The sequence below is a fragment of the Callospermophilus lateralis genome, chromosome 4 (assembly GCF_048772815.1).
Source record: "Callospermophilus lateralis isolate mCalLat2 chromosome 4, mCalLat2.hap1, whole genome shotgun sequence".
Lineage (NCBI taxonomy): Eukaryota > Metazoa > Chordata > Mammalia > Rodentia > Sciuridae > Callospermophilus > Callospermophilus lateralis.
Genome location: NC_135308.1, coordinates 161014166 through 161039225, shown reverse-complemented (window position 1 = coordinate 161039225; position 25060 = coordinate 161014166). Strand labels below are relative to the sequence as shown.

Genomic DNA, 25060 nt, shown 5'->3' with positions numbered 1-25060 from the left:
CACAGATGTAGGAAGGTATATTTTATGTATTTTATAAAAATAAGTCCCAGCAATTATATAACATTTTAGTTCATAGATTTGGGGGGCTACTGGAAATTGAATTCAGGGGTGCTTTACCATTCAGTTACAACCCAGCCCCTTTTCTTTTTTATTTTGACACAGGGTTTCACTAAATTTAGGGCCTCATTAAGTTGCTTAGGCTGGCCTAAAACTTGCAATCCTCTTACCTCAGCTTCTCCAGCCTCCTAGTTGCTGGGATTACAGGCATGCACCACCGTGCCCAGCTAATTTATGGAATGTTTTACAGTTATTTCACACAATTTCACGAGAAATGCAAAGCAAACATCCCCATTTTACCGAAGATAAAATGATGTGGTAGCTTTTGGCTCTCGTACTGTGCAGATACCCTCAACTGCTTTGTGAACTAGTCTTGTGCTACTTTGGACCTGGACAGTAGTCACATTAGACAACTACAGTTATTATTTTGTTATTCTAAAAAGACAGTCAACCTGAACTTTGTTTTAATTACAAAATGAGCTTTTCACCAGTGACTGCTGCTAACATGATTCACTGGGTGACATCTTACACTTGTAGCATCATAACTTATTAAGATGTGTATGTAATAGTTTTCGAGTTCTGAAATCAATATTTACTTGATCAGCTGTGGGACATAGTGCAACTTTTAAAACCATGCACTATACCTTCAGTAGCATTGAGCAAATGGACCTAGGAAGAACTGGGCATCTCTCTGGCCCTCAGGTTGAACGGGAAACCTTGGTGGTTATGGGCTGGGGAGGGAGTCCTGGGTCAGGAGCACATGCCTTTCTCCCAGGACTTGGTGAGGATGCAGGCAGCAAAGTACTCCAGGCAGCTACGTGACTCCCATGTAGCAGGAGAACATAGTTAGGGCAGCAGGGCCTTCTGTCCTAGATATAGAAGGCATATTTTTATTTTAAAAGGGAAAGGCCTTTTGCTTGTCCCCACAAATGAGTACCTTGTTCCACATTCTCCAAGCTCTCTCGGCACCCGCTTACTCTTATTGAGGTGTCACCTCATTAGTGCTCTCCAGGCCTTGGGGGTGCACAGGGCATGGTTTAGAGGGTGGACAAACCTGAATAGTTAAGTATGAATAAGCGAATGCAGTGCAGGATGGAAGCCACAGGGCACAGTAGTGTGGTGTGTGTGGTCAGCAAGGTTCTTGCAGACGTGATCGTCATCGAGGCACTGATAATGCTCTGACCCATTGTTGCAGCACTGGTGACTGCTCTGAGATGCCTTCTGAGCACTGTGATTACTCAGGTGGCTGTTCCCTCTCAGAGGAAAGAGTTGTTCTGGGAGTCAAGAGGCATGTGCAGTTCTCCCTGGAGTTTTCCTTTGAGCAGGACAAGTCAGCTCCTAGTGGATTCTGCCCCTGCAGTTTGCCACCTTAAGTCAGCGAGCCCTGCCTCTGAGACAGTGACAATTTCTGGTGAAAGGGTTGGGCTGGGGTCTATTTAAACCTGCCCAGAAACTAATAATAAGTTTCATAATTTTATTTCCCAAGTTCACAACATAAATGCAGGGTTCTTGTCAGAGTTGCTTGAAAATAGCCTTTATTCCCTTCCATAATAAATGAAAAATATCTTATTAAGAGATCATTTATTCCTTCATCAGAAGTTTGGGATGTTTCCTTTTTGAAAAAATGTAACTTTCAGAAACTATGCCTAAAGCACCCCCATCTCACTGTGTGTGGGGAACTCAGCTCACCTAGGGATGAATATCGTTCACTCTGGAATATAGAGTACTCTGAAATCAAGAACATTTGGGCAGTGATTTTATTGTATTATTTGCAGGAAAGAGGAGGACAGTGCAAATTACTTCTTCAGGTAAAAGGCAAAGAATAAAAATCTAATTGGAAGTTAACATTGGCCTGGGCATCGATTTGCAGATGGAAGGGTTCAATAGATAGGGGAGGTTTTGTAGAGTTAAATTTTTGTATTCTGTCTTTGACTCCTGCACCTAGGAGGTACTTCACATGTTAGATAGTTGAGTGAATGGAGGAGACTAGAAGGCATCGTGCTATGAAGTGAAGAATGTTGAACTTGGGGTCAGAAGAAAAAAGGCTGCAGCTCTAAGTTCTGTTCCCTCCTAGCAGTATGGTCTTCAGCAGGTCCCTTTGCCTCTGTTTATTCAACTAGAAGAAAGGTACAAATTCAGCATCCCTTCTTCAGGGACCTCATGCTACTAAAACTAGCCTCATAAAAAGTGGGTAAAATAGTACATGTTTCCATGAGGGAGAAGTTGGTTGCACTAGAGATGTAAAAGGAAAGTGAGCGATCCCATATCTGATCCTGTTTGTTTTCTGCTATTGCCGTACACTACCACACACTGTTAAACTTCCAGTTATGCACATTAGAGGCCAGTGTGGGTATCCCTGGGCTAGAGCTGAGGTATTGACTGGGCTGGGTGCCTGCCTTTCCCAGCTTCTGCAGCTGCCCACATTCCTTGGCTCATGTCCCTTTCTTCTGCCTTCAGAGCCAGCAGTCTTGCATCTTTATGACCCTGCTCCCATTTCCATGTCTTCGTAAAGCCTACAAATATGACCTACTCTGGGGGAGGGTCTTTGATTTTATGAGCTATGAGGTTAGATTGGGCCTGTCAGAGCAATCAAGTCTACTGTCCCTGTCTCGAGGCCTTGACTTAATCACATCTGCGAAGTTCTTTTTGCCATATTAAGGAGTCGTTGGGACTTCGATGGGGCATCTCTAATTCTGTCTTCCATACCTACAGGGAACAGAAGTATAGTGGAAAAAGCACTAAAATGATTCTCACAAAACCTGCAATCAGGCCAGTCATTTATCCTTCTAGGTCTCTGTTTTATGCATCTAAAAAGTTGGCAAGTTGATTTTGGAAGGATTCAATAGATAATGGTTCTGAAACTCTTGTGTCTCAGAGTGGCTTCGAGAACTTGTCATCACTAGTGAGATGAGGCCTGAGAATTTATGTTTCCAGCAAGTTCCAAGGTGCTGCTTGTCTAGGGACCACACTTGGAGAACTACTGAACTAAATTGTCTTTAAGGTGCTTTCTTTAAGGCCCTAACTAAGGCCCTGTATCCTGCAGGGTTTCCTCTTTGGATCAACACAGGTAATTAATTGTGCTTTCTAGCTGAAAGAATCAAGCATCATTTTTATTGATGTAACTTCCTGGTGAGCCATGAGTTACCTTTCTTTTGTGAAAAAGATGGGCAATGTGGTCTGTGGGCTGGTCAGAGTGGGGAGCTTCAGGAGGCAGATGTTGAGGTCTTGATCCTTGTCTGTGAGCTGGGGTGGTGACAAGGCCCTCTCTGCAGTTGCTTTTCACGCAGTAGTCTGTGTAGATCATCTGGTGTATGCCTGGCACGTGGTCAGCTTGGGTCACGTTACTGAGCACTTTTGATCCAGCCACTGTTAGGAGTCTGGGTTAACGCATTCTACCCTCACGATATTGCTTCAGAGAAAACATGTGGCCTTTGCTTTTTTGGGATTGGCTTACTTCACTTAGCATGATATTCTCCAACTCCATCCATTTACCCATAAATACAATAATTTCATTCCTTTTTAAGGCTGAGTTATATTCCATTGTGTACTTACACCACAGTTTCTTTATCCATTCATCTATTGAAGGGCATGTGGCTGTTTCCACAGTGTAGTTATTATAAATAAGTCACTCCTACTTTTGCAGATGGAGGGAACAAAGGTTAGGAATTTGGCCAGGAAGGCAGAGGTAGACAATGTAGAGTCATTTACCAAGCAGTTGTGTAGGTTCCAGAGTTCACACACTTAACTCTTTGTTCAGAATTGCCTCACATAGTTGATCCCTTCCTGTATCAGTGAGGGTATTTTGATTGCAAGTTATACAACTTAAAAATGAGATTTCTCTGTGTGTGTTTCTTAAGTATCTTGTCGTGTAACAAGTCTGGAGGCAGGTGGTCCTGGAGGAGATAGTGTGGTGCTCAGCAGTGTCACAGTGGGTCCAGATCCATATCTTGTCATGCTACTGTTCCCAACAGATGGGTTTTGTCTTCAGGACTGTCCCCTTGTGATCATAAGATGGCTGCCACAGAACCTGCTGTCCTGTATCAGAGACTGAGCAAGAAGATGACCTGCTCCCTTGTCTCGTCCCTCTGTAAGGGAGTAAAGCTTTCACAGAGGCCCGTTCCATGCAGACTTCCCTGCCAGAAATGCTTGGCCTCCTGTTTCCAGATGGCCACTGCTAACTGAGAGTCCCTACCAGGGTGGGGAGGGCCTGAAACCCAGCCCTCAGGGTAGCTGAATGCTCAGGCTCCCTTAGTAAGAAAGGCAGCAGGAATGGCTGCCTGTTGCTCACTGACAGACCAGCCATACTTCATTCCCTCGAGTTGGTGACACGACCTTTTTCCTGAAGGTTCCCTGTGGCACAGACAAAAGGAGCCTGTCTAGTGCTGCTGGAAGTGCTGTTGACTGCCCTGGGCTGACTACACGCCTGATGAGCTTTGCTTTCTCGGCAAGGGTATGAGGGCACATGATTACATTTATTGATTTGGGGCACCCAGAAGGATCTTGGTCTTGTGAGTGGAGGACGAGGCTCTTGAAGGACTTGTCTTACAGCCCTGTTCTCCCATTTGTCTTCTGGAGGCTGCTGTCCATTCTGACCTGGAACAAGGTCCCTCACCTCTGGTGCCTCAGCCATCTCATCTCTATAGTGGGATGGTACGGGGCCCCTACCCCATGGGCATCACCACAGCCATCCTGACACACAGTGACGTGGGCTCCAGTGTTGCCAGCCTTGGTTAACCATCAGCATTGGTACTGGGAGGGCTTGAGCCAGCTTCAGTGCTTAGGAAACACTTTTTGCTTTTTGTTCTTTTTGTTGTTGCTATTGTTTGTTTGGTCATTTTGTTTTGTTTTGGGTAGAAGCAGAAACAAAGGTCCCTGATTTCAGTTAGCCTTCCAGGGTGTGCCAGACCACCTAGAGTCCACACCCTTCCTCAGTAAGGCTACGTGTGGTTGAATGTTATGAATATGATTGTTGTTGATGGGACATCTATTTCCTATGCCGACAGGAAGAGCATTCATAGCCCACATCACAGGAACCACAGAGATGTGCCCCACTTTAAGAAAACCTGACCATATAAGGAGGAGCATCATAATTACAGAATAATGTCTCACTTAGCCAGGAATTCATGGCAGTTCTAGTGCATTTAAAATAGGACTCATGTATAAAAATATCATTTCCATACAGGATCCCATATTTTCTGAAAAGGGAAATATACTTGTATTGGGCATTTGGGGTAAGTAGATCAAAAATAAAAATAACATCTTATAAATATAAGAACTAGAAACTAACTTCCACTTTTAATTCTAAAAGGTTTATATTTATCTCTACTACCTTAACCCTCTACTCCTACCCTAGATTTTCACAGCAGAAATACACAGGATCTGCAGGCAGCTCATGATGGCAGTGAGTGTCAGGCATGTGAGTGAGTGGACTCCAGGGACATCAGTAGCAGAACTGGTCATACCACTCTCTGGCGTGTCCGCCATGTGCTGTAGGGTCAGTGGTCTCGTCCCAGTGTGGTGTTCCACTTGACTTGAGATCATTTGTGAGGATTGGCCTTAAAACACATTGTGGATCCTTTCCTGTGCATGGTCAGCGAGTAGCAGTGAGAAGTGGACCAGCCCATCTTGCCATCAGAGACTCCTCTAGCCACAGAGACACTGGCCAAGGTCTAGCCAGCAGGATCTGGGGAAGGCCAGTAGGAGAGAGGCAAATCTGGGATATTCACATGCCTGGCTTCTTCCTTCCTTTCAGAAATGCTCCCACTGCCAGGAGGCCGGCGCCACCCTGGGTTGCTACAACAAAGGCTGCTCCTTCCGATACCATTACCCATGTGCCATCGACGCAGGTAAGCTGAGAACACATACCCTTGCCCAGGGCATCCAGAGGGCCAGGACATACAATTTGGTCATCTCCCTTCTTTATAGTTCTTTTTGCCTCTCCTGGACCTCTTCTGTTTGTAAATTCTAAAAGAATGCAGAGAATAAATATGAAGGAGTAAAATGGGGTAACTTTTTTTTTGGCAATTTTTTAATAACAGTTTTCTTTGTCTAATTCACATGTGCTTCGCATATTTAAGTGTACAGTTCAGTGTCTTCTAGTGTACTCACAGTTGTGTAGCCATCACCACAGTAGATTTTTTTAACATTTTCATTACCTTGTAAAAAAGCTCCTATCAATCTAGAATCACTCAACTTCCTTCCCCTCCCCCCAGACACCCCACCCCCGCCCCCACCCCCGCAACCACCCATCTGCCTTCTAGCTCTATAGATTGCCTGTTCTGGGCATTTCATGTAAATGAAGTCATACAGTATGTGACCTTTTATGACCAGATTCTTTCACATATCGTAGTTACTTACAAGGTTTATCCATGTTATAGCATGTATTAGTACTTTATTTATTTTTATTGCCAAACAATATTTTATTGTAAATGATATATACTGCTTTATTTATCCATTCATCAGTTGATGGACATTTGGGTTATTTCCAGTTTTTTATTATTATGAATAATGTTACGGTAAAACATTCACATTTAAATCTTTATGAGGACATGTGTTTTTAGTACTTTCATGTATTTAACCAAAAGAAGAATTGCTGAGTAGTATGGTAACTCGTGTTTGACCTTTTGAGGAGCTGCCAGGCTTTTCCAAAATAGCTGCACTATTTTACATCACAACCGGTAGTGTATTAGGTTTTAATTTCTCCACATCCTTGCCGACACTTGTTATTATCTGTCTTTTTTATTGTTATTACTGTTATTGTAGTCATCCCAGTGGGTATGAAATGGTATTTCATTGTGGATTTTATTTGGATTTTCCTAATGGCTCATGATGATATGTGTCTCTTGTTTTGCCCATTGTTAAATTGGATTGTCTTTTTATTGTTGAGTTTTAAGAATACTTTGCATTTCTGGATACAAGCACCTATGGAGCTTAGTTTGCAAAAATATTTTCCCCCAGGACTGGAATTGTAGTTCAGTGGTAGAGCACTTGCCTAGTATGTGTGAGGCACTGCGTTCAATTCTCAGCACCACTTATAAATAAATTAATAAAATAAAGGTCCATAAATATCTAAAAAAAAATTTTTTTTAAATATTTTCTCCCATTCTGTGAGTTTTCTTTTCATTCTTAATGGTGTTCTTCAAAGCAAACAATTTTATTTTTTAAAAAATTTTTTTTAGTTGTAGATGGACACAATACCTATATTTTATTTATTTATTTTTATGTGGTGCTGTGGACCGAACCCAGTACCTCACACATGTGAGGCAAGCACTCCCACTGAGCCACAATCCCAGCCCAACAATTTTAATTTTGATGAAGTCTAATATATATTTTTTTCTTTTGTTTTTCTTTTGTGTCATATCAAACCTATGGATTTTGGATAAAGATTTATACCTTTTTTTTTTTCCCCAAGAGTTTTTTAGTTTTATCTCCTGAATTTAGTTTTTTGATCCATTTTAAATTAATTTTTGTATATCATATGAAGTGGTCCCAGTTTATTCTTCTCCAGGTGGATATCCAGTTGTCCTTGCATGATTTGTAGAAATGACTGTTCTTTCCTCAGTGAATGATCTTGGCATTTTTGTTGAAAGTTGATTGACCATAGATGGATGTATGAACTTACTTTCCGTCTGTCTCTAGTACCCCACTATTTTGATAAAACATAGCTTTGGAAACTGAGTTTTCCAATTTTTTTTTTTCTCCCCTGAAGATTGTTTTGACTATTCTGGGTCCCTTGATGTTCCATGTGAATTTTAGGATCATCTTAGCCATATCTGGAAAAACAAATAAACAGACAAAAACACTGTTGAAAGTTTGATAGGGTTTGCATTAAGTCTATAGATAAAATATCATGTAAGGTCATTTTAATAGTATTATGTCTTCCAGTCCATGGTCATGGACTGACCTTTCGATTTTGGTCTGTCACAGCTTTGTGGTTTTCAGAGTATACGTTTTACAGTTAATTTTTTTTTTAATATTTATTTTTTAGTTTTAGGTGGACACAATATCTATTATTTTTATGTGGTGCTGAGGATCAAACCCAGTGCCTCATGCGTGGTAGGCGATTGCTCTACCACTGAGCCACAACCCCAGTCCTACACTTAATTTTTGCATTATTCATTGAGGGTGTATTGAATACAGTGGATTGACAAATACAGTGGTGCACACCTCTGTAATCCCAGCAACTCAGGAGACTGAAGCAGGAAGATTGCCAAGTTTGAGACCAGCCTCAGCAACTTAGAATGTCTCAAAATTAAAAGTTGAAAAAAAGAAAAAAAAAAAAAGGAATAAGGCTGTATATAATTCAGTGGTAAAATGCCCCCTCAGGTTCAGTCCCCCCGCCCAAAAAAAAAACTTCAATAGATTGATTTTTTTTTTTTTTTTAATATTGATCCCATATCCTATAACTTTGTTCAACTTGTTTTGTTCTGGTAATTTATAATGAGTTTCTATGTGCAAAATCATGACATCTACAACAGTGATAGTTTTACTTCCTCCTGCCTGATCTAATGCTCTTTATTTCTTTTTCTTGCTTCATTGCCCTGGCTAGAACCTATAGTAAAATTTAGGCTAAAAATGTTGAGAGCTGACATTCTGATCTTGTTAGCTAAAAAATATTAGCTATTCATAGGTATTCTTGGTTACCCCACTGTAGTACTGTGGATGGAACCCAGGGGTGCTGTACCACTGAGCTACATCCCCAGCCCTTTTTATTTTATTTTGAGATAGAGAGACTGTACCTTGCCCGGCCCGATCTCAAATTTACAATCCTCTTGCTTAGCCTCATGAGAAAGCTGGGATTACAAGTGTGCACCACCATGCTGGGTTTATCCTTATGTATTCTTGATAGAGCTGAGAGAGTTCCAGTCTAGTCCCAGTTTGTGGAATGTCTTTATCATGAAGTGTTTTGTGTGAGATAGGAAAGACTAACCTCATGCTGCTCACCATATACTCCATATTCCGTTTTTCTACACATCAAACGTCCTCCAGTAGATGCCAGCTATATGTCCTACAGTTTAACTCAGTTCTGCACTAACCAGAGTCAGTGTAGACTCCACAGGTTAAAGGCTCTGTCCCACAAACTGTCTACTTCAGATGCCTCTCTCGAGCCCCAGGTTGTGACCTGTGCTTCTGAATGGCCAGGTATAAATCAGGGTTCACAAGACCTCTTTCTAAGCCTTGATCAATGTGCTAGAACCAACTACAAGCAACACTCTACTTTGGTTTTGGTACTGAGGACTGAACTCAGAAGTGCTTAATCATTGACCCATATCCCCAGCCCTTTTTAATATCTTATTTAGACATAGGGTCTCGATAACTTGCTGAGGCTAGCTTTGAACTTGTAATCCTCCTGCCTCAGCCTTCCAAGCTATTGGGATTACAGTAGTGTGCCACCATACCCAGCTCACTTTACTTTTTTTATTCCCAAATATTTATTTTGCTGTTCTCAATACCTTTATTTTATTTATTTATATGTGGTGCTGAGAATCGAACCCAGGGCCTTACATGTGCTAAGCGAGCGCTCCACCACTGAGCCACAACCCCAGCCCCACTTTATTTATCTTTACCCATTTATTATGCAGGTTACAGTGGAACAGTTCAGTGGGAAAGATGCATTGGCACATGGGAAGGACATGGAGCCTCCATGCCCTTCTCAGATGCACTACCCTCCAGGAACCTCCATGTGCTTAGCAGCCAGGAAGCTCTCAACCCCACAGTTCAGGGATTTTTATGGAGGTTTCATCACTTAGACATGTTTGATTATTAACTCAATCTTTGGCCCCTCTTCCCCTCTCCAGAGAAAGAGGGGTGGAGCTGAAAGTTCTAATCTTCTAATCATGGCTTGGTTTTTCTGATGACCAGCCCCCATCCAGGAACCCATGAAAGACACTCCTATTGCCTGGAAAATTCTGAGGGATTAGAAGCTATGTATCAGGAGCCCAAGTAAAGACCAGATATAAGGAAAAAAAGCTTCTCCTAGCACTCATATTTTTAGGAAATTTTAAGGGTTTTCAGAGCTCTGTGCCGGGAACAGGAATGAAAACAAAAATGAGTGCTTTTTATTATAAATCAATTGTCTGTCACATAGTGGCTGCATTTCACCTGTTGGGATGGAGCAGGCGGGTTTTGCAGTGTGATGCCTGCTGAGGAAGGAAACTCCTCTGCAGGGCATAGGCGCTGCCAATGAGTGGGGCAAGCTTGCGTCCAACAGCTGCAGCAACCTGGGAAAGTAGCCCTCTCAACTTCAGTCTCCCAAGACCTTCACCCAGCCAGCCTCATAATGCCTCCCATCAGATGGAGGGAGTAAAAATGGAGAGAGGTGTGGAGCAGGTGGAATAGGCACCAGCAGGCAAGCAGAGACCTCAGGGTTCCTTTCAACCTGTCTCCAGGGCAGAAGTCTCATCAGCTCCCTCACTAGTGCTTAAGCACATCCCCTTCCTTTCCCATCCTTGTCTTTTGGCCCTTCCCTCTTCCGTCTTCTCCAAGTTTCTGAAGGAGGAGCAGCTAAAAAGAACACTGTAGCGCATGCCTGTAATCCCAGCGGCTCCGGAGGCTAAGACAGGAAGATCTCAAATTCAAAACCAGCCTCACCAATGGCAAGGCGCTAAGCAACTCAGTGAGACCCTGTCTCTAAATAAAATTCAAAATAGAACTGAAAGTGTGGCTCAGTGACTGAGTGCCCCTGAGTTCAATCCCCAGTACACATACCCCCACCAAAAAGAACAGAAGGGAGAATAATGCTTACTTCAAAGTTAGATTCTTGTGAAGTGTTGTGCTTGTGCCCAAGTGCTCATGCTGAAGGGCAGCTTGGTGGCCAGGGTGCTATTTGACCAGATGGATATATAGGGAAGAAGTAGAGTGTCTTCAGGTATCAGAGAGTTTGGGTTTTAGAGTGTCCCTTGCATTCTCTTTCTTGCCCTGAAGGTTTTTGTCTTGGATCTTCTGTGCTGTTCACCCTGGGTTGTGGTCCTGCATTTTCAGAAGTTTCTCTAGGAGACTTCTGTTGCAAAAGTACCTCCTTTTTCAGGAGCCAGCCAGTTGCCCAGTTGCCTTTTCTTGTTTTCATTGTGTTACCTTTTACATCAGAATGTTCTGGTGTTTGTTTTTTGTTTGTTTTTTCCACTCAAAGCTTCCTGGGTTTTTTTTTTTTTAATATTTATTTTTCAGTTGTAGCTGGACACAATGCCATTATTTTATTTTTAATGTGGTGCTAAGGATCAAACCCAGGGCCTCACACATGCCAGGCAAGTGCTCTACTGCTGAGCCACAACCCCAGCCCTGCTTCCTGGTTTTTAAATGAGAATTCTAAGTGTCATGTTTGGATGTTATGTTTGGATGCTTGATTATTATATGGGAAATCCTGCAAAAATTGGCTTTTCCAGCCAGTGGCTGAGAAGCAGTGGTCTCCCATACTAAGGCTCTTTTCAGAAATATTAGGCTGAGCATCCAGGCAGGCAGACAGGTAACCACATCCTTCTTCCCATCACGTTTCTTGTGCAGCAGGGCACCAGCCATGTCAGCAGCCAGGCTCACAGCAGGCACCCGCCGTGGTTGCTCTGTTGCTCCCCCTCCCAGGCTGCCTCCTATATATGGTTTCTCATGGGATAAAGTTCACTGCTCAGGGGATCTTTCCACAATGATGGAAGTGCTCTAGATCTCCACACTCCAGTATGATGGCCACTGCCAGATGTGACCATTGAGCACTTGCAATGTGGCTAGTGGGCTGGGCATGGTAGTGCACGTCTATAATCCTAGCAGCTCCAGAGACTGAGGCAGAAGGATCTCAAGTTCAAAGCCAGCCTCAGCAAAAGCAAGGCACTTAGTTAGACCCTGTCTCTAAATAAAATACAAAATAGGGCTGGGGATGTGGCTCAGTGGTTAAGTAACCCTGAGTTCAATCCCTGGTCATCCCCCCAACCCCCCCCCCCCAAAAAAAAAAAAGAAAAAGGAAAGGAAATATGGCTAGTGGGACTGAGGAAATTAATTTTTTTTCACTTAAGTGGCTGTGTGTAACTCGCGAATGGACAGCCGCCTTAGAACTACCTTGATCAAGTCTAGGCAGAAGGTTGGGAAGAGAGCCAGAGCGCCCACTAGTAGATGCTTACCCAGGCCACAGCCAGAAGCAGGGCCTCCTTGATTAGCTGAGGGTTAATAAGCAAACGATACCTGTCACTTTCTCTGATCCAGCCTGTCATGTGCCTGCCCAGTTAAGCTGGTAGCATCTCTGTTTAACAGCAGTTGGTGGCCAAACATCCAGTGAAAGGATAAGGTGGTCTTTGGCCCTCCAGCTTCAGTCCCCTAGCTGCTGGACTCTGCTGGGACCAAAGAAGCAGCTTCATAAGAGGATACCATCATGGGCATTTGTCTTTTTGATGCCTGTCACAGGGACTCAAGGCCTGCACCGCTCTTAGGGATAGATGCCTGTATTTACTCCATGGCCTTCTCAGTCAGGAGTTTCTGGCCTGTGTAGATCTATGTCCAGGAAAGATCTATTCATTGATTGACTTTCTTTTTAATCATAACCAAGATAGAGTCCCTGAGTTTAAGATACCCTAATCTCTCAGTGGAATAAGGAACAGTGTAACATTTTCATCTCTGCTTTGCTGTCAACCACCAAACCTTTAAAGAGCTGTTGATGTCGCAGGGAAAACTTTTATTGCTAGGATGTCTCCATGGAAACAGAATCTTTGTCTTACAATGATCTCTGGTGCCTACAGCTTCCCCCACCTGACACTGGTCCTGCATTTCTGACATCCTCATTAGCAGTTGTGGGCCGCTTGTTATGTCATAGGCACAGGATTTGGCTCCAGGTAGAGGATGCAATAAAAAGAACATGAGCTCTGGTTTAAAAAATTTTTTTTAATGTATTTAATGCAATGAGCCATAACAATTAAGACAGAAGGAAAAAAGGGCTGTGGTAGCTCATTAATAATTCTACTGTGCATAAAGAATCTTGCCTGGAGGGGATTTTCCTTTTACTCTCATGAAGAAACACAGCTGGGAATTTTACTCTGCAGCCACCTTTGCAGCAGCATTTCAGAGCTGCTCTTTCTGCTGCAGACTTTGATCTTGCAGTAGCAGAGGCAAAGCCCTGTATGGACCATTCTGGATTACTGAGGGTCTTGCCCCCATCATGGAGGGGAAGCCATCTGCATCACAGAAACCAGTCCCAGTGCCCCATTATTCCCCTCCATGTGTTTCAAGAGCCTAACCCTGCCCCTGAGCAAAGCTGTGTGGAAGACAGTAGTGCTAAGGTAGAGTGTAGCTGAACTGGAGGTAGTATCTGATGCCCAGCAGATCCAAAGGACATTAGACCCCTCTTTTCACCTCATCCTTGAGATTGCTCTCCTCAGCCTGGGGCCCGTGTAGATGTCAGGACTATCAGAAGCTTTATGAGGAGCTCAGCAAAGTCACTCGGCCTTTAATAGTGAGAAAGGAAAGTGGCATTCTGTCCTGGGAGTTGGTCTTTGTTTCTGGAAGCTATCTTGACTTGGCCACCTTGTGAGTCTTTCCCAGCTTATGTCATGATCCAGCAAGCTATTTGCTTTTACTTCAACCTGTGGAAATACTGACCAGGCCCTCTGGATAGTGTAGGGTTAGTTTCTTTTTCTTCAAAGAAAACATATCAGGAGACTGATGTTGGCTGGCCACTGAAGGGGACAGGCGCTTGTTCCAATTAGAGAGCACTTACTAGATTTCCTCCTGCTCTTTACTCTTGCCCTGAGCAGGACCTGACTGGAGACAGGATAGAAGAGGCACCCCCATGTCCTTCCAGGTTTCTGAGCTCTCTCACTGGTTCTGACCCTGCCAGGGGCAGGAACTGCAGTTCCTGCAGCCTGTGGATATGTACAAGAACTAAAAGAAGGACTTGTTGATACAGTGTTCCTTTGGGGCAGAGGTGGGCACTGTGTCTGGCAGTTTCTCTAGGAGACTTCTGTTCCAAAAATACCTGGCAGTAGGTCCCAGTTGCCCTTAGTATGTACTTTATTTCTTTCCTGCATTTAACTCAGGAAGACATTCCCTAACTTCAGACACGTTTTTACCAGTGGTCTGTCACATCTGGTCACTGTTCTGTGGCTCTGAGGGGAACTGAGCCACCTGTGCTCCCTTTGATGGCACCCTTTGCCACAACATGACCCCCATCTTTGGTTCTGTAAGCCTCTGTGGCATCAGAGTGGCCGAGCTTCATGATGCTGTACTTTCTTTTTGGCCCAGGGTAGAGATTGCCATGTAGCACTGCCAGAGCCCAGGTGAGGAGGACGTGCTTTCCCAAGCTCCAGTTGTCTGTCTCCTGCTGTTTATAAACTCTCTGGCAGATTGGAACAGCAGGAGCCTTGGTCACGCTATGTACTTGTGGGTTTTAAATTAACACATTTCATTTACTGCCATGCAAGTTGCCTGCTGGGAAAGGGGCCTGGAGGTTAGTGAAGATGACTCGATGAGTTCTTGGGCCCTGGGAGCAGAGAAGACTGCCGGCCCATCCTCTATAAGTCAAAAACTCCCAAGGCCAGGTAGTGATGTTATCAGTTTGGACAAGTTCTGAAATTTCCTTTTTTGATTTGTTCGGGATATTGAGGACTTAAAAATTTTTCATTTGAGTGTTCCTTTGCTTACAACTATTTCACTTGAAATCTGTGGGTACACAGGCTGTGAATCTGGATCTAGGTTTAAACCAGTTAAATCATAAACTCAACAAGGCTGCCTCCTGCCATGGTGCTCAGGAGATTTCTGAGAATGTGGGATCGGTATTTATTACCATTTTGTCACTAAGTCCTGCACCAGTGACCTGGCTGCCAGCCTGCAGAAGCTGTGGTGTGTAGGGTGGGCTCACTCTGGGTTTTCTCGCCAGCTCCATGCCCTGCCTTGTACGTGGAGCTCGACTCGCCTGGAGGGAGATGCATCCTTGCTGTCATTGAGAATGCTGTCACATGTCAAAAGTTGGAATAAATCCCTTTTCCTCCAAGGATTAAAACCACCCTCATGGGATTTTACTTTCCTGTGAAGCATTCAGTGCAGATCATGTGATTTGTATTGGGGGTGTCTCCTGTGTGTCCAGGGATTGTGGGATGCAGGTGACAGCAGGGTTCTCAGGCCCACCTGGGCTCTCAATAGAGGAGAAATGCCTCTAGATTTCAGGTGTCTTTGTGAGGAGGCTTTGCCATGAGCCTGTGGAGTGGGGTTAACCTAGAATTAAGAATTGTTAGGGGCTGAGGATGTGGCTCAAGCGGTAGCGCGCTCGCCTGGCATGCGTGCGGCCCAGGTTCGATCCTCAGCACCATATACAAAACAAAGATGATGTATCTGCCGATAACTAAAACATAAATATTAAAATTCTCTCTCTCTCTCTCTCTCTCTCTCTCTCTCTCTCTCTCTCTCTCTCTTAAAAAAAAAAAAAAAAAGAATTGTTAAAATAGCATTATTTGGCCAGGTATGGTGACACATGCCTGTAATCTCAATGGCTTAGGAGTCTGAGGCAGGAAGATCATGAGTTCAAAGCCAGCCTCAGCAAAAGCAAGGCACTAAGCAACTCAGTGAGACCCTGTCTCTAAATAAAATATAAAATAGGGCTGGGGGTGTGGCTTAGTAGTTGAGTGTCTCCAAGTCCCAGTACCCTCCCCTCAAAAAATTATTTGGGGATTATCTCTGGTTATTAAATGTGAGCCATCATGGAAACACAGAACAAAATAATAAAATTAAAATCACCTGGGGCTGGGGATGTGGCTCAAGCGTAGCGTGCTCGCCTGGCATGCGTGCAGCCCGGGTTCGATCCTCAGCACCACATACAAACAAAGATGTTGTGTCCGCCGAAAACCAAAAAATAAATATTAAAAAAAATTCATTCCCACCCCCCCCCCCTCTCTCTCTCTCTTTCTCTTAAAAAAAAAAAAATCGCCTCTAATACTACCCAAAGAGAACCTCTGTAATATTTTGGTAGATTTCCTTTCAGGTTTTTTTTTTTTATGCATGTAAAACATTTTAATGAAATTACGAATGTACCTATACATTTGTATTTCTTGGTTGGTCAGTTAGTTTTATATCATAAGTGTTTGCCCACATTATTAACTACTTAAAAATTTTAACTTTTTAAGTGACTGATATTCTATCATGTTAAGGTACCATAGTTCATCTGGTGTGTTACTGATGTTTTCCTCTTAGAAATTACAGTGCAAGGGGCTGGGGTTATGGCTCAGCAGTGCAGCGTTCACCTAGCATCCCTGGGTTTGATCCTCAACACCACATAAAAATAAATAAAATAAAGGTATTGTGTCCAACTACAACTAAATATATATATATATATATATATATATATATATATAAAATCACAGTGCAAACCCAGCACCATGGCTCACTCCTGTAATTCCAGTGGCTCTAGAGGATGAGACAGGAGAATCGCAAGTTCAAAGTCAGCCTCAGCAAGACCCTAAAGACCCTGTTTCAAAATAAAATACAAAACAATAGGGTTGGGGATGTGGCTCAGTGGGTAAGTGCCCTGGGTTCAATTCCCAGTACTAAAAAAAAAAAAAAAAAAAACCAGAAAGAAATCACAGTGCAGGGGCCTCTTGCTTTCAGGTCTAACACTGTTGATCCTGGAAAGGGGCCACATGTGGGTCTGGCTATTTCAACGCACATAGGCTCCATCTGTCCCCTTCTTTCTTGCAGATTGTTTGCTACATGAGGAAAACTTCTCGGTGAGGTGCCCCAAGCACAAGGTGAGTTAGAGGCTTCCAGAGCCGGTGTTCGCAGTGGGGCTTGGGGTGGTTTTCTAACTTAAAGCCCAGGCATCGAGGAACTCATCCATTCTTGTTCCCACCTGCTCCTTGGGCTGCTGGCCTGCTTCTGGCTCTGGGAGTGTAGAGAGGCATGATGCTGAAGGGAGACGCCAGGCATAGGGGCTGGCACCCTATGTGGTGTGGGGGGCAGTGGGGAAGGTGGCGGGGGAGCTGTCCATTCATTAAGAGAGATTAAAAGATCAAACTCAGTGAAACTGACTTGGACTTTACTAGAACCCCAGTTCACAGGTTGACATGTGGTAAGGGGTGGGAGGCGTGCTGTGGAAGCAAAGGCACTGACTCCAGGGCTTCGGGGGAAACTCACAGTCTCTTCCAGGTTGTATTGCTGCAGAAGCAACCTGATGATACAAGTCAGTGGGTACTGCTGCCCCACTTCCCAAAAGAGGGTCTGTTGGCCATCTCTTTGGGAAGGGTGCAAGATGAGGACGTGAATGGGCTGTTTCCGAGGTATCAAGATAGGGATGGAGAGCCCCAGGAAAGGATTGGGTTGGAACCCACTGCCACCTGACGTTTCCTGCAGTGACCGTCCTGTCTGGCTGAGGTCACACTGACACCTGGTGGTCACTGGCTACTCACAGTCTTCAATCTCCAAGTACGGCCTGAAAGTATTAGAGAGACATCTGGAGACGTCTATCCTCAAAACACTTTTGAAGGATGCTTATGATTTTTCTTTTAAAAAATATTTCCAGAGGTAGATCATAGGGTCTGACAGTATTCTCTTTATTTTTACTTAATGGTCACATTTTGCCTCAGAAAGCCCTATCTGGGTGTCTCCTGTTTGTCATTCAGTACTGACTCTGCTTTTTCTTCCTTTTCCATGTGCTGTCCCTGTCCTCGCCTCTGCCCTCCCTGACTCCCACACTCTTTCCTCTGTCCCTGTTGTTTCTCCTCATGGCTCTGCTGGCATCAGCCTCCCCTTCCGTGCCCTCTCCCCCCCTTGCAGAACAAGACCGCGAAAGGCAGCCTCAGCACAGAGCAGTCGGAGCGGGGGTGAGGGGGGCAGTGTGCGCGTGGGAATGGAGAGAACAGCAAGCACAGGTGAGTTGGGGCCAGCCAGGCTCCACCACCCCTGCCTGGCTCCCAGTGGTGCTGTGGCCTCTGCCTTCCTGCTGGCCCCAGGCTGCACCACCAACAGTTAATGGTGTGGATGCTAGCACCAGGTGGATAAAATGGCTCTCCAGTTGTTTCTTCACTCCCCAGAGTGTGGTGAGGGCTTCAAACCTGTCTACTGCCAGCTGGTCAGGGTGACTCTTTTTTTTTCTTAACTTTTAAAAATATTTTTAGGGGACTGGGGTTGTGGCTCAGTGGTAGAGTGCTCACCTAGCACATGTGAGGCACTGGGTTAGATTCTCAGCACCACATAAAAGTAAATAAATAAAGTTTAAAAAAATATTTTTAGTTGTAGATAGACACAATAATTTTATTTTATTTATTATTGTTATTTTTTTTTTATGTGCTGAGATCGAACCCAGGGCCTCACGTGTGCTAGGCAAGCACTTTGCCGCTGAATCACAACCCCAGACCCAAGATGACTTTCTGAAGTCAGCCCTTCGGGACTGCTGGGGAGCAGGCCTCAGGATTGGTGGTCCTGAGGGCATTGTGACCATCTTTTGGATGACCCTTTGGGCAGGGGACTTCTGCCATCTGCCTGTTGTTTCCTTCTCCTCAGGGGTCTAACCAAAGGTCTCTTTTTTTCAATTGACCGCGTTTCTGTAAAGCTTTTAGTATGTTTTCCTTTGAAAAACAGAACATTCTCTAAGTTTTCCTACTTGAAATCTTTTTTCCCCTAGTACCATGAAAGATCCCTTTTCGCAGAAGTACAAAGAGAAGGAAAATCCTCTCAGAGATTTAGTAGACTTCAGCATCTGATTTAATTTTACTCTTGAAAATCTCCAGAGATCTGGCTGCACCGTTGAGCATGTGGGGCATGGCCAGCCTGCTCCTGTGAAAAACGGGGTGTAGGGCTGAGGGATCTATAACAGGGCGTCTCCACCACATTGTTTTCTCACCCTCCCTGCCCCATGCAGCCACTGGGGGCTGAGGACCAGTAGTATATAAAGAGGAGAAAGGAGAAGGGAATGTATCTGGCAATCGTGGCTGCAGCTGTCCTAGAGGTGTTCTCCGGGGGCTTATTTCTCTCTAAATGGAGGCTTCTGTGTGGCCTCCAGGACTCTAACCCCCATAGCCACAGAGACTATTCCTCTGGGCAGTACCACATCCCTGAATGTTCTCTGTAGAATCCTGGGTTACAACTAAAAAGATTTCTGCCTTTCTCTAAAATAACCCATAGTAATATGAGGGAAGTCAAGTTCATCCCAGAATATGGTGGTTTTCCTCCTTAGAGAAGGTGTTTGTTTCTTAAGCAGTACCCAGTGCTGACCTCAGAGAAGGCCCCTGTGGCCCTGCTGTGAAATAGGTCAGGGTCCAGGTGGGGGCTCCCCAGTGCTTCCTACTGGGGTGCTGAGTGTTTTGCTGTAATGCTTTTCTCTTTGCCTCTTGCAGGGAGCAGGGTTGGCAATGCAGGGAGCAGAGCAGAGCAGGAGAGGTGATTGGTTCTTGGGTCACAGGAACCAAATGAGCAAACGGAGCCCTGTGGACTGCAGTAAGTCGTCCTCATCGGCTACTGCACTTTTAGAAGTCACTGGGCTACTCTTCTTGCCAGTACTCCTGGACCCCTCTGATCAGCCCTCAGAGCAGTGTGCAGCAGTGTGGGTGGTTTAACAACTGTTGCATCGGCCCTTTTCTGGGCTGAGATAACGCTGTGCCTAGGCAACACATCCATGTTGATGCACCTGTCCCAGACAGTTAGAGTCAAGTTCTGTGGAAGACCATGAGAAGAATTTCTGAAATGTGCCCTAGAAGGGCTGGTTAAGGAAAGAGCCATTTGCTATTTAGCACTTTTTGGTTTTGTCCTGAATTCCAGCATGTGTTAGAGAAAAAGAAAGTCTGGGCTTGGTAGGTGGGTCTGGGAAAGCATGGACCTCTCAGCTGACAAGGCCTCAGCTCTGGAGCTGAATGGTCAGCTTCACCCTCCATCCTCCCCAGGCTGCAGCACTGCTTAAGTGCAGGACCTGGCCCATCACTTGGGAAACCTCAGTCTATTGAGGTTGGAGCAGTCACTCTTGAGAGAAAGGATGGACACTGCACCCAGCCTCATCGATCTGGAATGTTCTCTCCATAGGCCATTCCCACAAGGCAGGTTCCTTTTACTGGTTTCTCAGTTCAGCAGTTATACTGAGGGCGATCACCATCTTTCAGGCCCAGGGTATACTGCTGAATTGTGTAGAAACCCCAGTGATCAGGGACAGAAAATACTCTTGCTCGTAAGGAGTGCTCACCTTGGGGTCCATGGTGAGAACAAAGAACTACCATTATTGGGGACCCAGATAGGGAAGGGACAGTGGGGTGTGCATCTGTGTCCTGCCTCCTGTCATCCCACTTTCTCACACAAAGCGTATGGAAAGTCCTATGTGACTGGAGTAAAGACGCTTAATGTCTCCGTGTTTCAGTTTCTTCTATAAAAAGAGAAGTAACCAAGCTGGGCACGGTGGTGCACACCTATAATCTGAGCAGCTCAGGAGGATCTTGAGTTCAAAGGCTGAGACAGGATCTTGAGCCAGCCTCATCAAAAAGCGGGGTGCTAAGCAACTCAGACCCTGTCTCTAAGTAAAATGCAAATAGGGCTGGGGGTGTGGCTCAGTGGTTGAGTGCCCCTGAGTTCAATCCCAGTGCCCCCCATCCCACCCCCCCAAAAAAGTAACAGTGTCAACCATATGAGAATTTGGTTACACCTCAGCAAGTGTTGGGCACACAGGCAGCTGTACCTGGCTGCAAGTTTCTCACAGTTAGAGCTACAGGGGGTCAAGGCAGCAAGGAGACCTTGCAACTGCCCTTTCTATCAGAAAATACGAGGGCTGGGGCTAGGAGATTTTATTCTCCACACCCTACCCCAGCATGTGGGGCTCCTCATAATTGTTTCTCACCACGCCAAGAATGCCAGAGAGGAGAGGTTCTTGGACAGCCATCTAGTCTGCTGCCTCCTAACGTTTCTGAGGTGAGGAAGCAGTGTGGTGGGCCTGTGTTTGCTCACTGTCCTTGTTCTGAGATTCTGTCTCTCTGGCCTCATCTCAGCTAGTGAATGGGGTTGTACAATGGGACTCCTGGCTCTCCTTGTCATGTAGTAAACAAGGAGGCCCCTGGCTTCCTGCCAGGCCCTGTGATCTAGTGGATGAGTAGCAGTAACCTTATCCCAACTGATGCTCTGTCCTGGGTGCAAGAGGATGCCACCTACCTACACACCTTCTGCAGACCCTCCATGGAAGGGAAAGGGCAAGACCCTCTCTGCCCTGGAGCTGGGCATTGTACAGCCTGTCCACGGATGAGTGAGTGGCTCTTTCTGGAGCTCCCTCCCCTCTCAGGCTCATCTAGGGAAGTCCTGGGGTTCTCCTCCTCCAGAGGGAAAACTGAGTCTGTCCATATTTCCTCACTGGCACCAGCCAGGCTGTGGCACCCCTACAGTGGCCACCTGCTCTGCCCAGAGCCCTGCCTCACAGCAGCGGGCAGTCTCAGCAAACTCTGGCCTCCAGTCCTATGTTATCAGAGATCCAGCCAGTCTCCTCTTTGGAGGTTCTTGTCGCATTTGCCTCCTAGCCCCCTCTCCCAAAGGCTGGTGGAAGTCACTGAAGAGGCTCTCCAGGCTCCTAGCCACTGGTCTGCTCAGGGCCAGGCTGCCTCCCCCTAGGCTTTTGCGTGTGCACATTTTGCTTGCCTGTCTTCATGTGGGGGCTCCTTCTCATTTTCTGGATGTCAGATTACAAATTCCTCTTCCTCAGAAGCCTTCCCTTTATAAATCTCAGTCTAAAACACCCTCTTTCCCCACTCTGCAGCCTTTCTAGCTTCACCACATTGTCACATTATATACTTGTGACTGGAAGATTTGTGAGGGCCAGGGCCACCTTTGCAATCTTATGCCCTACCCACAGTGGTGCCGAGTGTGCCTATTAAAGATGAGTGCATCCCAGAGAGGAACGGACTCTTTGACCCTGTCAGCAATCAAGAACAATTCAGAATTAGACTTCTCCACCCAGTCCCTCTCTGGTAGGAATCGAGTGTCTGTTGTAGAGATGAGGTAACCCACTCTGGGGGAATCTTGGCAGGTTGAACAGGGTCCGCAGGTCAAGCTGATGGATGCCTGCTGCAGTTGGGAGAAACAGCCTTAGTGTCAGGTGTAGAAGGTTACAGAGGTGGTGTCATCCATCCCAGGCTCAAGCCACAGAGTGGAGGAGCCTGGGGAGCCTGAGGCAGCTTTGGCCCAGGTTGAAACCCTGTGCCCTGGCAGCTGAGCATCACAGTGCCTTTGACCATCCTCAACGTGGAGTGTCAGAGAGCTCACTTGGCCCAGCAGCTGTGATGGGTTTACTGCCTGGGGCCCAGCTCTCTCCTCTTAGCCACATTCCATGCAGTGGGGCACAGAGTCCATGGGGCCCACACAGGAGAGCTTTGCTGGCTATCAGCCCTTTCCACCTCCAACCAGCTATATAGCCGGGGGCCACAGGTGTCACCTCCCTGAGCTTCAGCTTTCTCATCTTGAAGAGGTTCAGGCATCTTGGTTTTACCATGAGACAGGACATCTATTAAGCTTCTAGCTCAGTTTCTGGCACAAAGTAAGTCCTTCCTTCCTCTTCTCCTTATGAAAGGAAGAGTGTGGTTTTTTGCAGTACCTGGGATTGAACCCAGGGCCTCAAACATACTGGGCCAAGTATTCTTATCACCAGTTGTTTCACTTTTATAAATTTTGAGACAGGCTCTTGCTGATTTGCCCAGACTCAAACTTGTGCTTCTCCTGCCTCAGCCTGTCAATCTGCTGGGATTACAGGAGTACATCCAACCTGAAAGAACAGTTTTTGTTTTTAAGTAACTCTGAAAAAGTTTAGGGTCCTTTGCCTTCAGGAGATCATGTGTTTGGGCCAGTCTAATCAGTAAAAAACTCCTTGTTTGGAAGGCTTGAGGCAGAAGGTGCTGAAGGACTGCCACTGCCTGTGCGACCACTCCCTATGCAACACTGGCACCCAGAGGCAGGTCCAAGGTCAACAACACAGAACCAGCTGGCCAGGCAGACGTAGATGCTGCAATGTGCCTCATTCTGAGGTTGGGGTCTGGTGTGGGCCTGCTATGCTGAGTAGTGAGCAGGATTGGAATGCAAACCCAAGAGGGCTGAGCACTTATGAGAGTGCAAACCCTGCCGTGCCTTCTTCCCACAAGCAGAGTCTTGGAGAGGCTACGTTGGCATCTGACAATTCACACAGACACCCTGGATCCCCAGCAAAATTGCCTTCTGATTGTTCCTTGAGGTGCCTATTAACTCAGCCCTTGTCATGTTATTTACAAAGGGCCTTTGGTCCCTAAGGAGTGGTATCAGAGAAGGCACAAGGACTTTTGTCTAATGCTGTTTGTCTCCCCTTTCCTGCATCCCTGGCCTCAGGAAAGCCAGATAGGTGGTAGAAAAATCTCTCTGGGCTGCTGGGGAGAGGTAGAATGGAGGTAGAGGAAGCATAGACCATTGGGGTGACCTGTGAGGCCCAGAGCCACCTTTAGATACAGGGGGGCCATGCTGTGCCATCTATGTACATTCTGAAAATGGAAGGATGCCTCCACCATTGGCCCACATTCCTGGGGCCTGGTAGCTAGAGGCCTGGGGTTTGTTTCTACTGTCATCCCAGCATGATGAACATTGTACTACTATCTCTGCAACATGTCTTCCTGTTTAGTGGTGGTTTTTGTCAAGCACTTAGGAGCCTCCTTTTAGCAAGGACAGGTGTATGCACACAGGCATGTGAATAGTACAGTCTTAGATCCCCACACACCAGCCTTCTAACTATTTTGCACAATAGTTAAGTGTTATGAAACCAGAAGAGGGACTTGCCTTTTCCTGGGGTTTCTATGTTGTTGGACGTTATCAGAGAGGTTTGAAGCAAAAGCAAGGGGAGCCCCAGGGACACAGTTGCTAGAGAACTGTGAGAGGCAGAAAACAGCAGCAGTTGAGGCCACCATCATCCCCGTGTTCTGGTGTAATTTTTCTGGATTGATTACTTGGAAACTGGATTCTCTGAGACCTGGGCATGTGGGGTGAAGCATTCTGCATAGGCTCTTGGTACAACCCATCTGGTCATCAGCACCACCTTCCCAAGCCTGGCCTAAAGAGGAAAGAATCTCTTCCTGGAGGCATTAGGGTCCTGAGGAGCCAAGGGATTAATACTTCCAGCTCTTGCAAGCCACCAAAATGGGCTGAGACCTGTCCTTCCCATTAGAGGCTATGGGAAGTGTTCTTCGTTGGTGTGTAGAACTGGCTGTGTCCACTAGAGAAGGCTGTGAAGTGGTTGTGAGAAGTCCTTCCACAAATTGCATGCTCTAGATTTTGGTCACAGCTACCTTGTGCCCTTGGCCATTTTGAGGACCAAACCCTGCCACTAAGAACTGAGCCCAGTCGCGGGCCCCAGTGCTTGCCATGCTCTGGGAGGTGGGTGTGCCCGGAGAAGCCCTCAGAGTGCAGCCCAAGCACCTGTGCTGCCTTCTGCTATGCTCCAGGTCCAGAGCCACATAGCAGTGCCACACCAGTCTTGGATGTGTCCCGAGGCACAGCTCATCTACAGAGGGGTCTGAGCATGTGGTTCCTGCCAAAAGCCCCATCCCAGTGCCACCACAGAGCAGGGGCTGTTGGCAATGGGACCATGGAGAAATTCCTGGCGCTCAGCATCTGTTGCTTGTCTTCCAGGTTAGACTGTGGAGATGAACAGGTGATGGACACTCGTGATGGAATGGAAATCTCCTCCCGTGCTGCCACGCCCTGCCCCGCCCCACCCCACCCCGCCGTGCCTGCCCTGCCAGCACTTCCTTCCCAAGTTCTCACCTCACACTCAAACCAGTGACACCACAGGAAAGAAAGGCCCAAGATGTTGGAATGGCTGTTTCCATGGACACAATCTCCATAGTGACAATGTGGGGGGAGGGGGGAGGGGGGCTGATGGGGAAAGGGGGGGAAATAAAAGGGAGGGATAAAAAATATATATATATAAATCTATTTTTAGTCTGGAAAGACTTTGTTTAAATGAAAGGTGCGCTATCCCTTTTGATTCTATTTTAAAATTATCTAGTTAACTCCAAATTTGTTCCAATGACAGTGAAATTGAAATGTGAAATTGAACTGAACAAACTCA

General features: G+C 45.9%; 1 protein-coding gene and 1 long non-coding RNA gene across 5 annotated transcripts in view; one reads left to right on the top strand and one right to left on the bottom strand.

Annotated features, from left to right (window-relative positions):
- The window catches only part of Tcf20 (transcription factor 20), a 158390-nt gene extending 133550 nt beyond the window's left edge, over positions 1–24840 (top strand). For 2 of the 4 annotated variants that reach the window (XM_076855301.1, XM_076855300.1), the window contains exons 3-6: positions 5810–5903; positions 16717–16766; positions 17758–17885; positions 24619–24840. In XM_076855301.1, the coding sequence (XP_076711416.1) occupies positions 5810–5903; positions 16717–16766; positions 17758–17841 (228 nt within the window). In that variant the 3' untranslated portion in view covers positions 17842–17885; positions 24619–24840. The remainder of the gene's footprint in view (positions 1–5809; positions 5904–16716; positions 16767–17757; positions 17886–24618) is intronic. The other 2 variants (XM_076855302.1, XM_076855303.1) reach the window with 2 other exon arrangements.
- The window catches only part of LOC143398317 (uncharacterized), a 43181-nt gene continuing 24774 nt past the window's right edge, over positions 6654–25060 (bottom strand). Inside the window, exon 3 of the long non-coding RNA XR_013091258.1 lies at positions 6654–7829. This is a non-coding gene — a long non-coding RNA (uncharacterized LOC143398317). The remainder of the gene's footprint in view (positions 7830–25060) is intronic.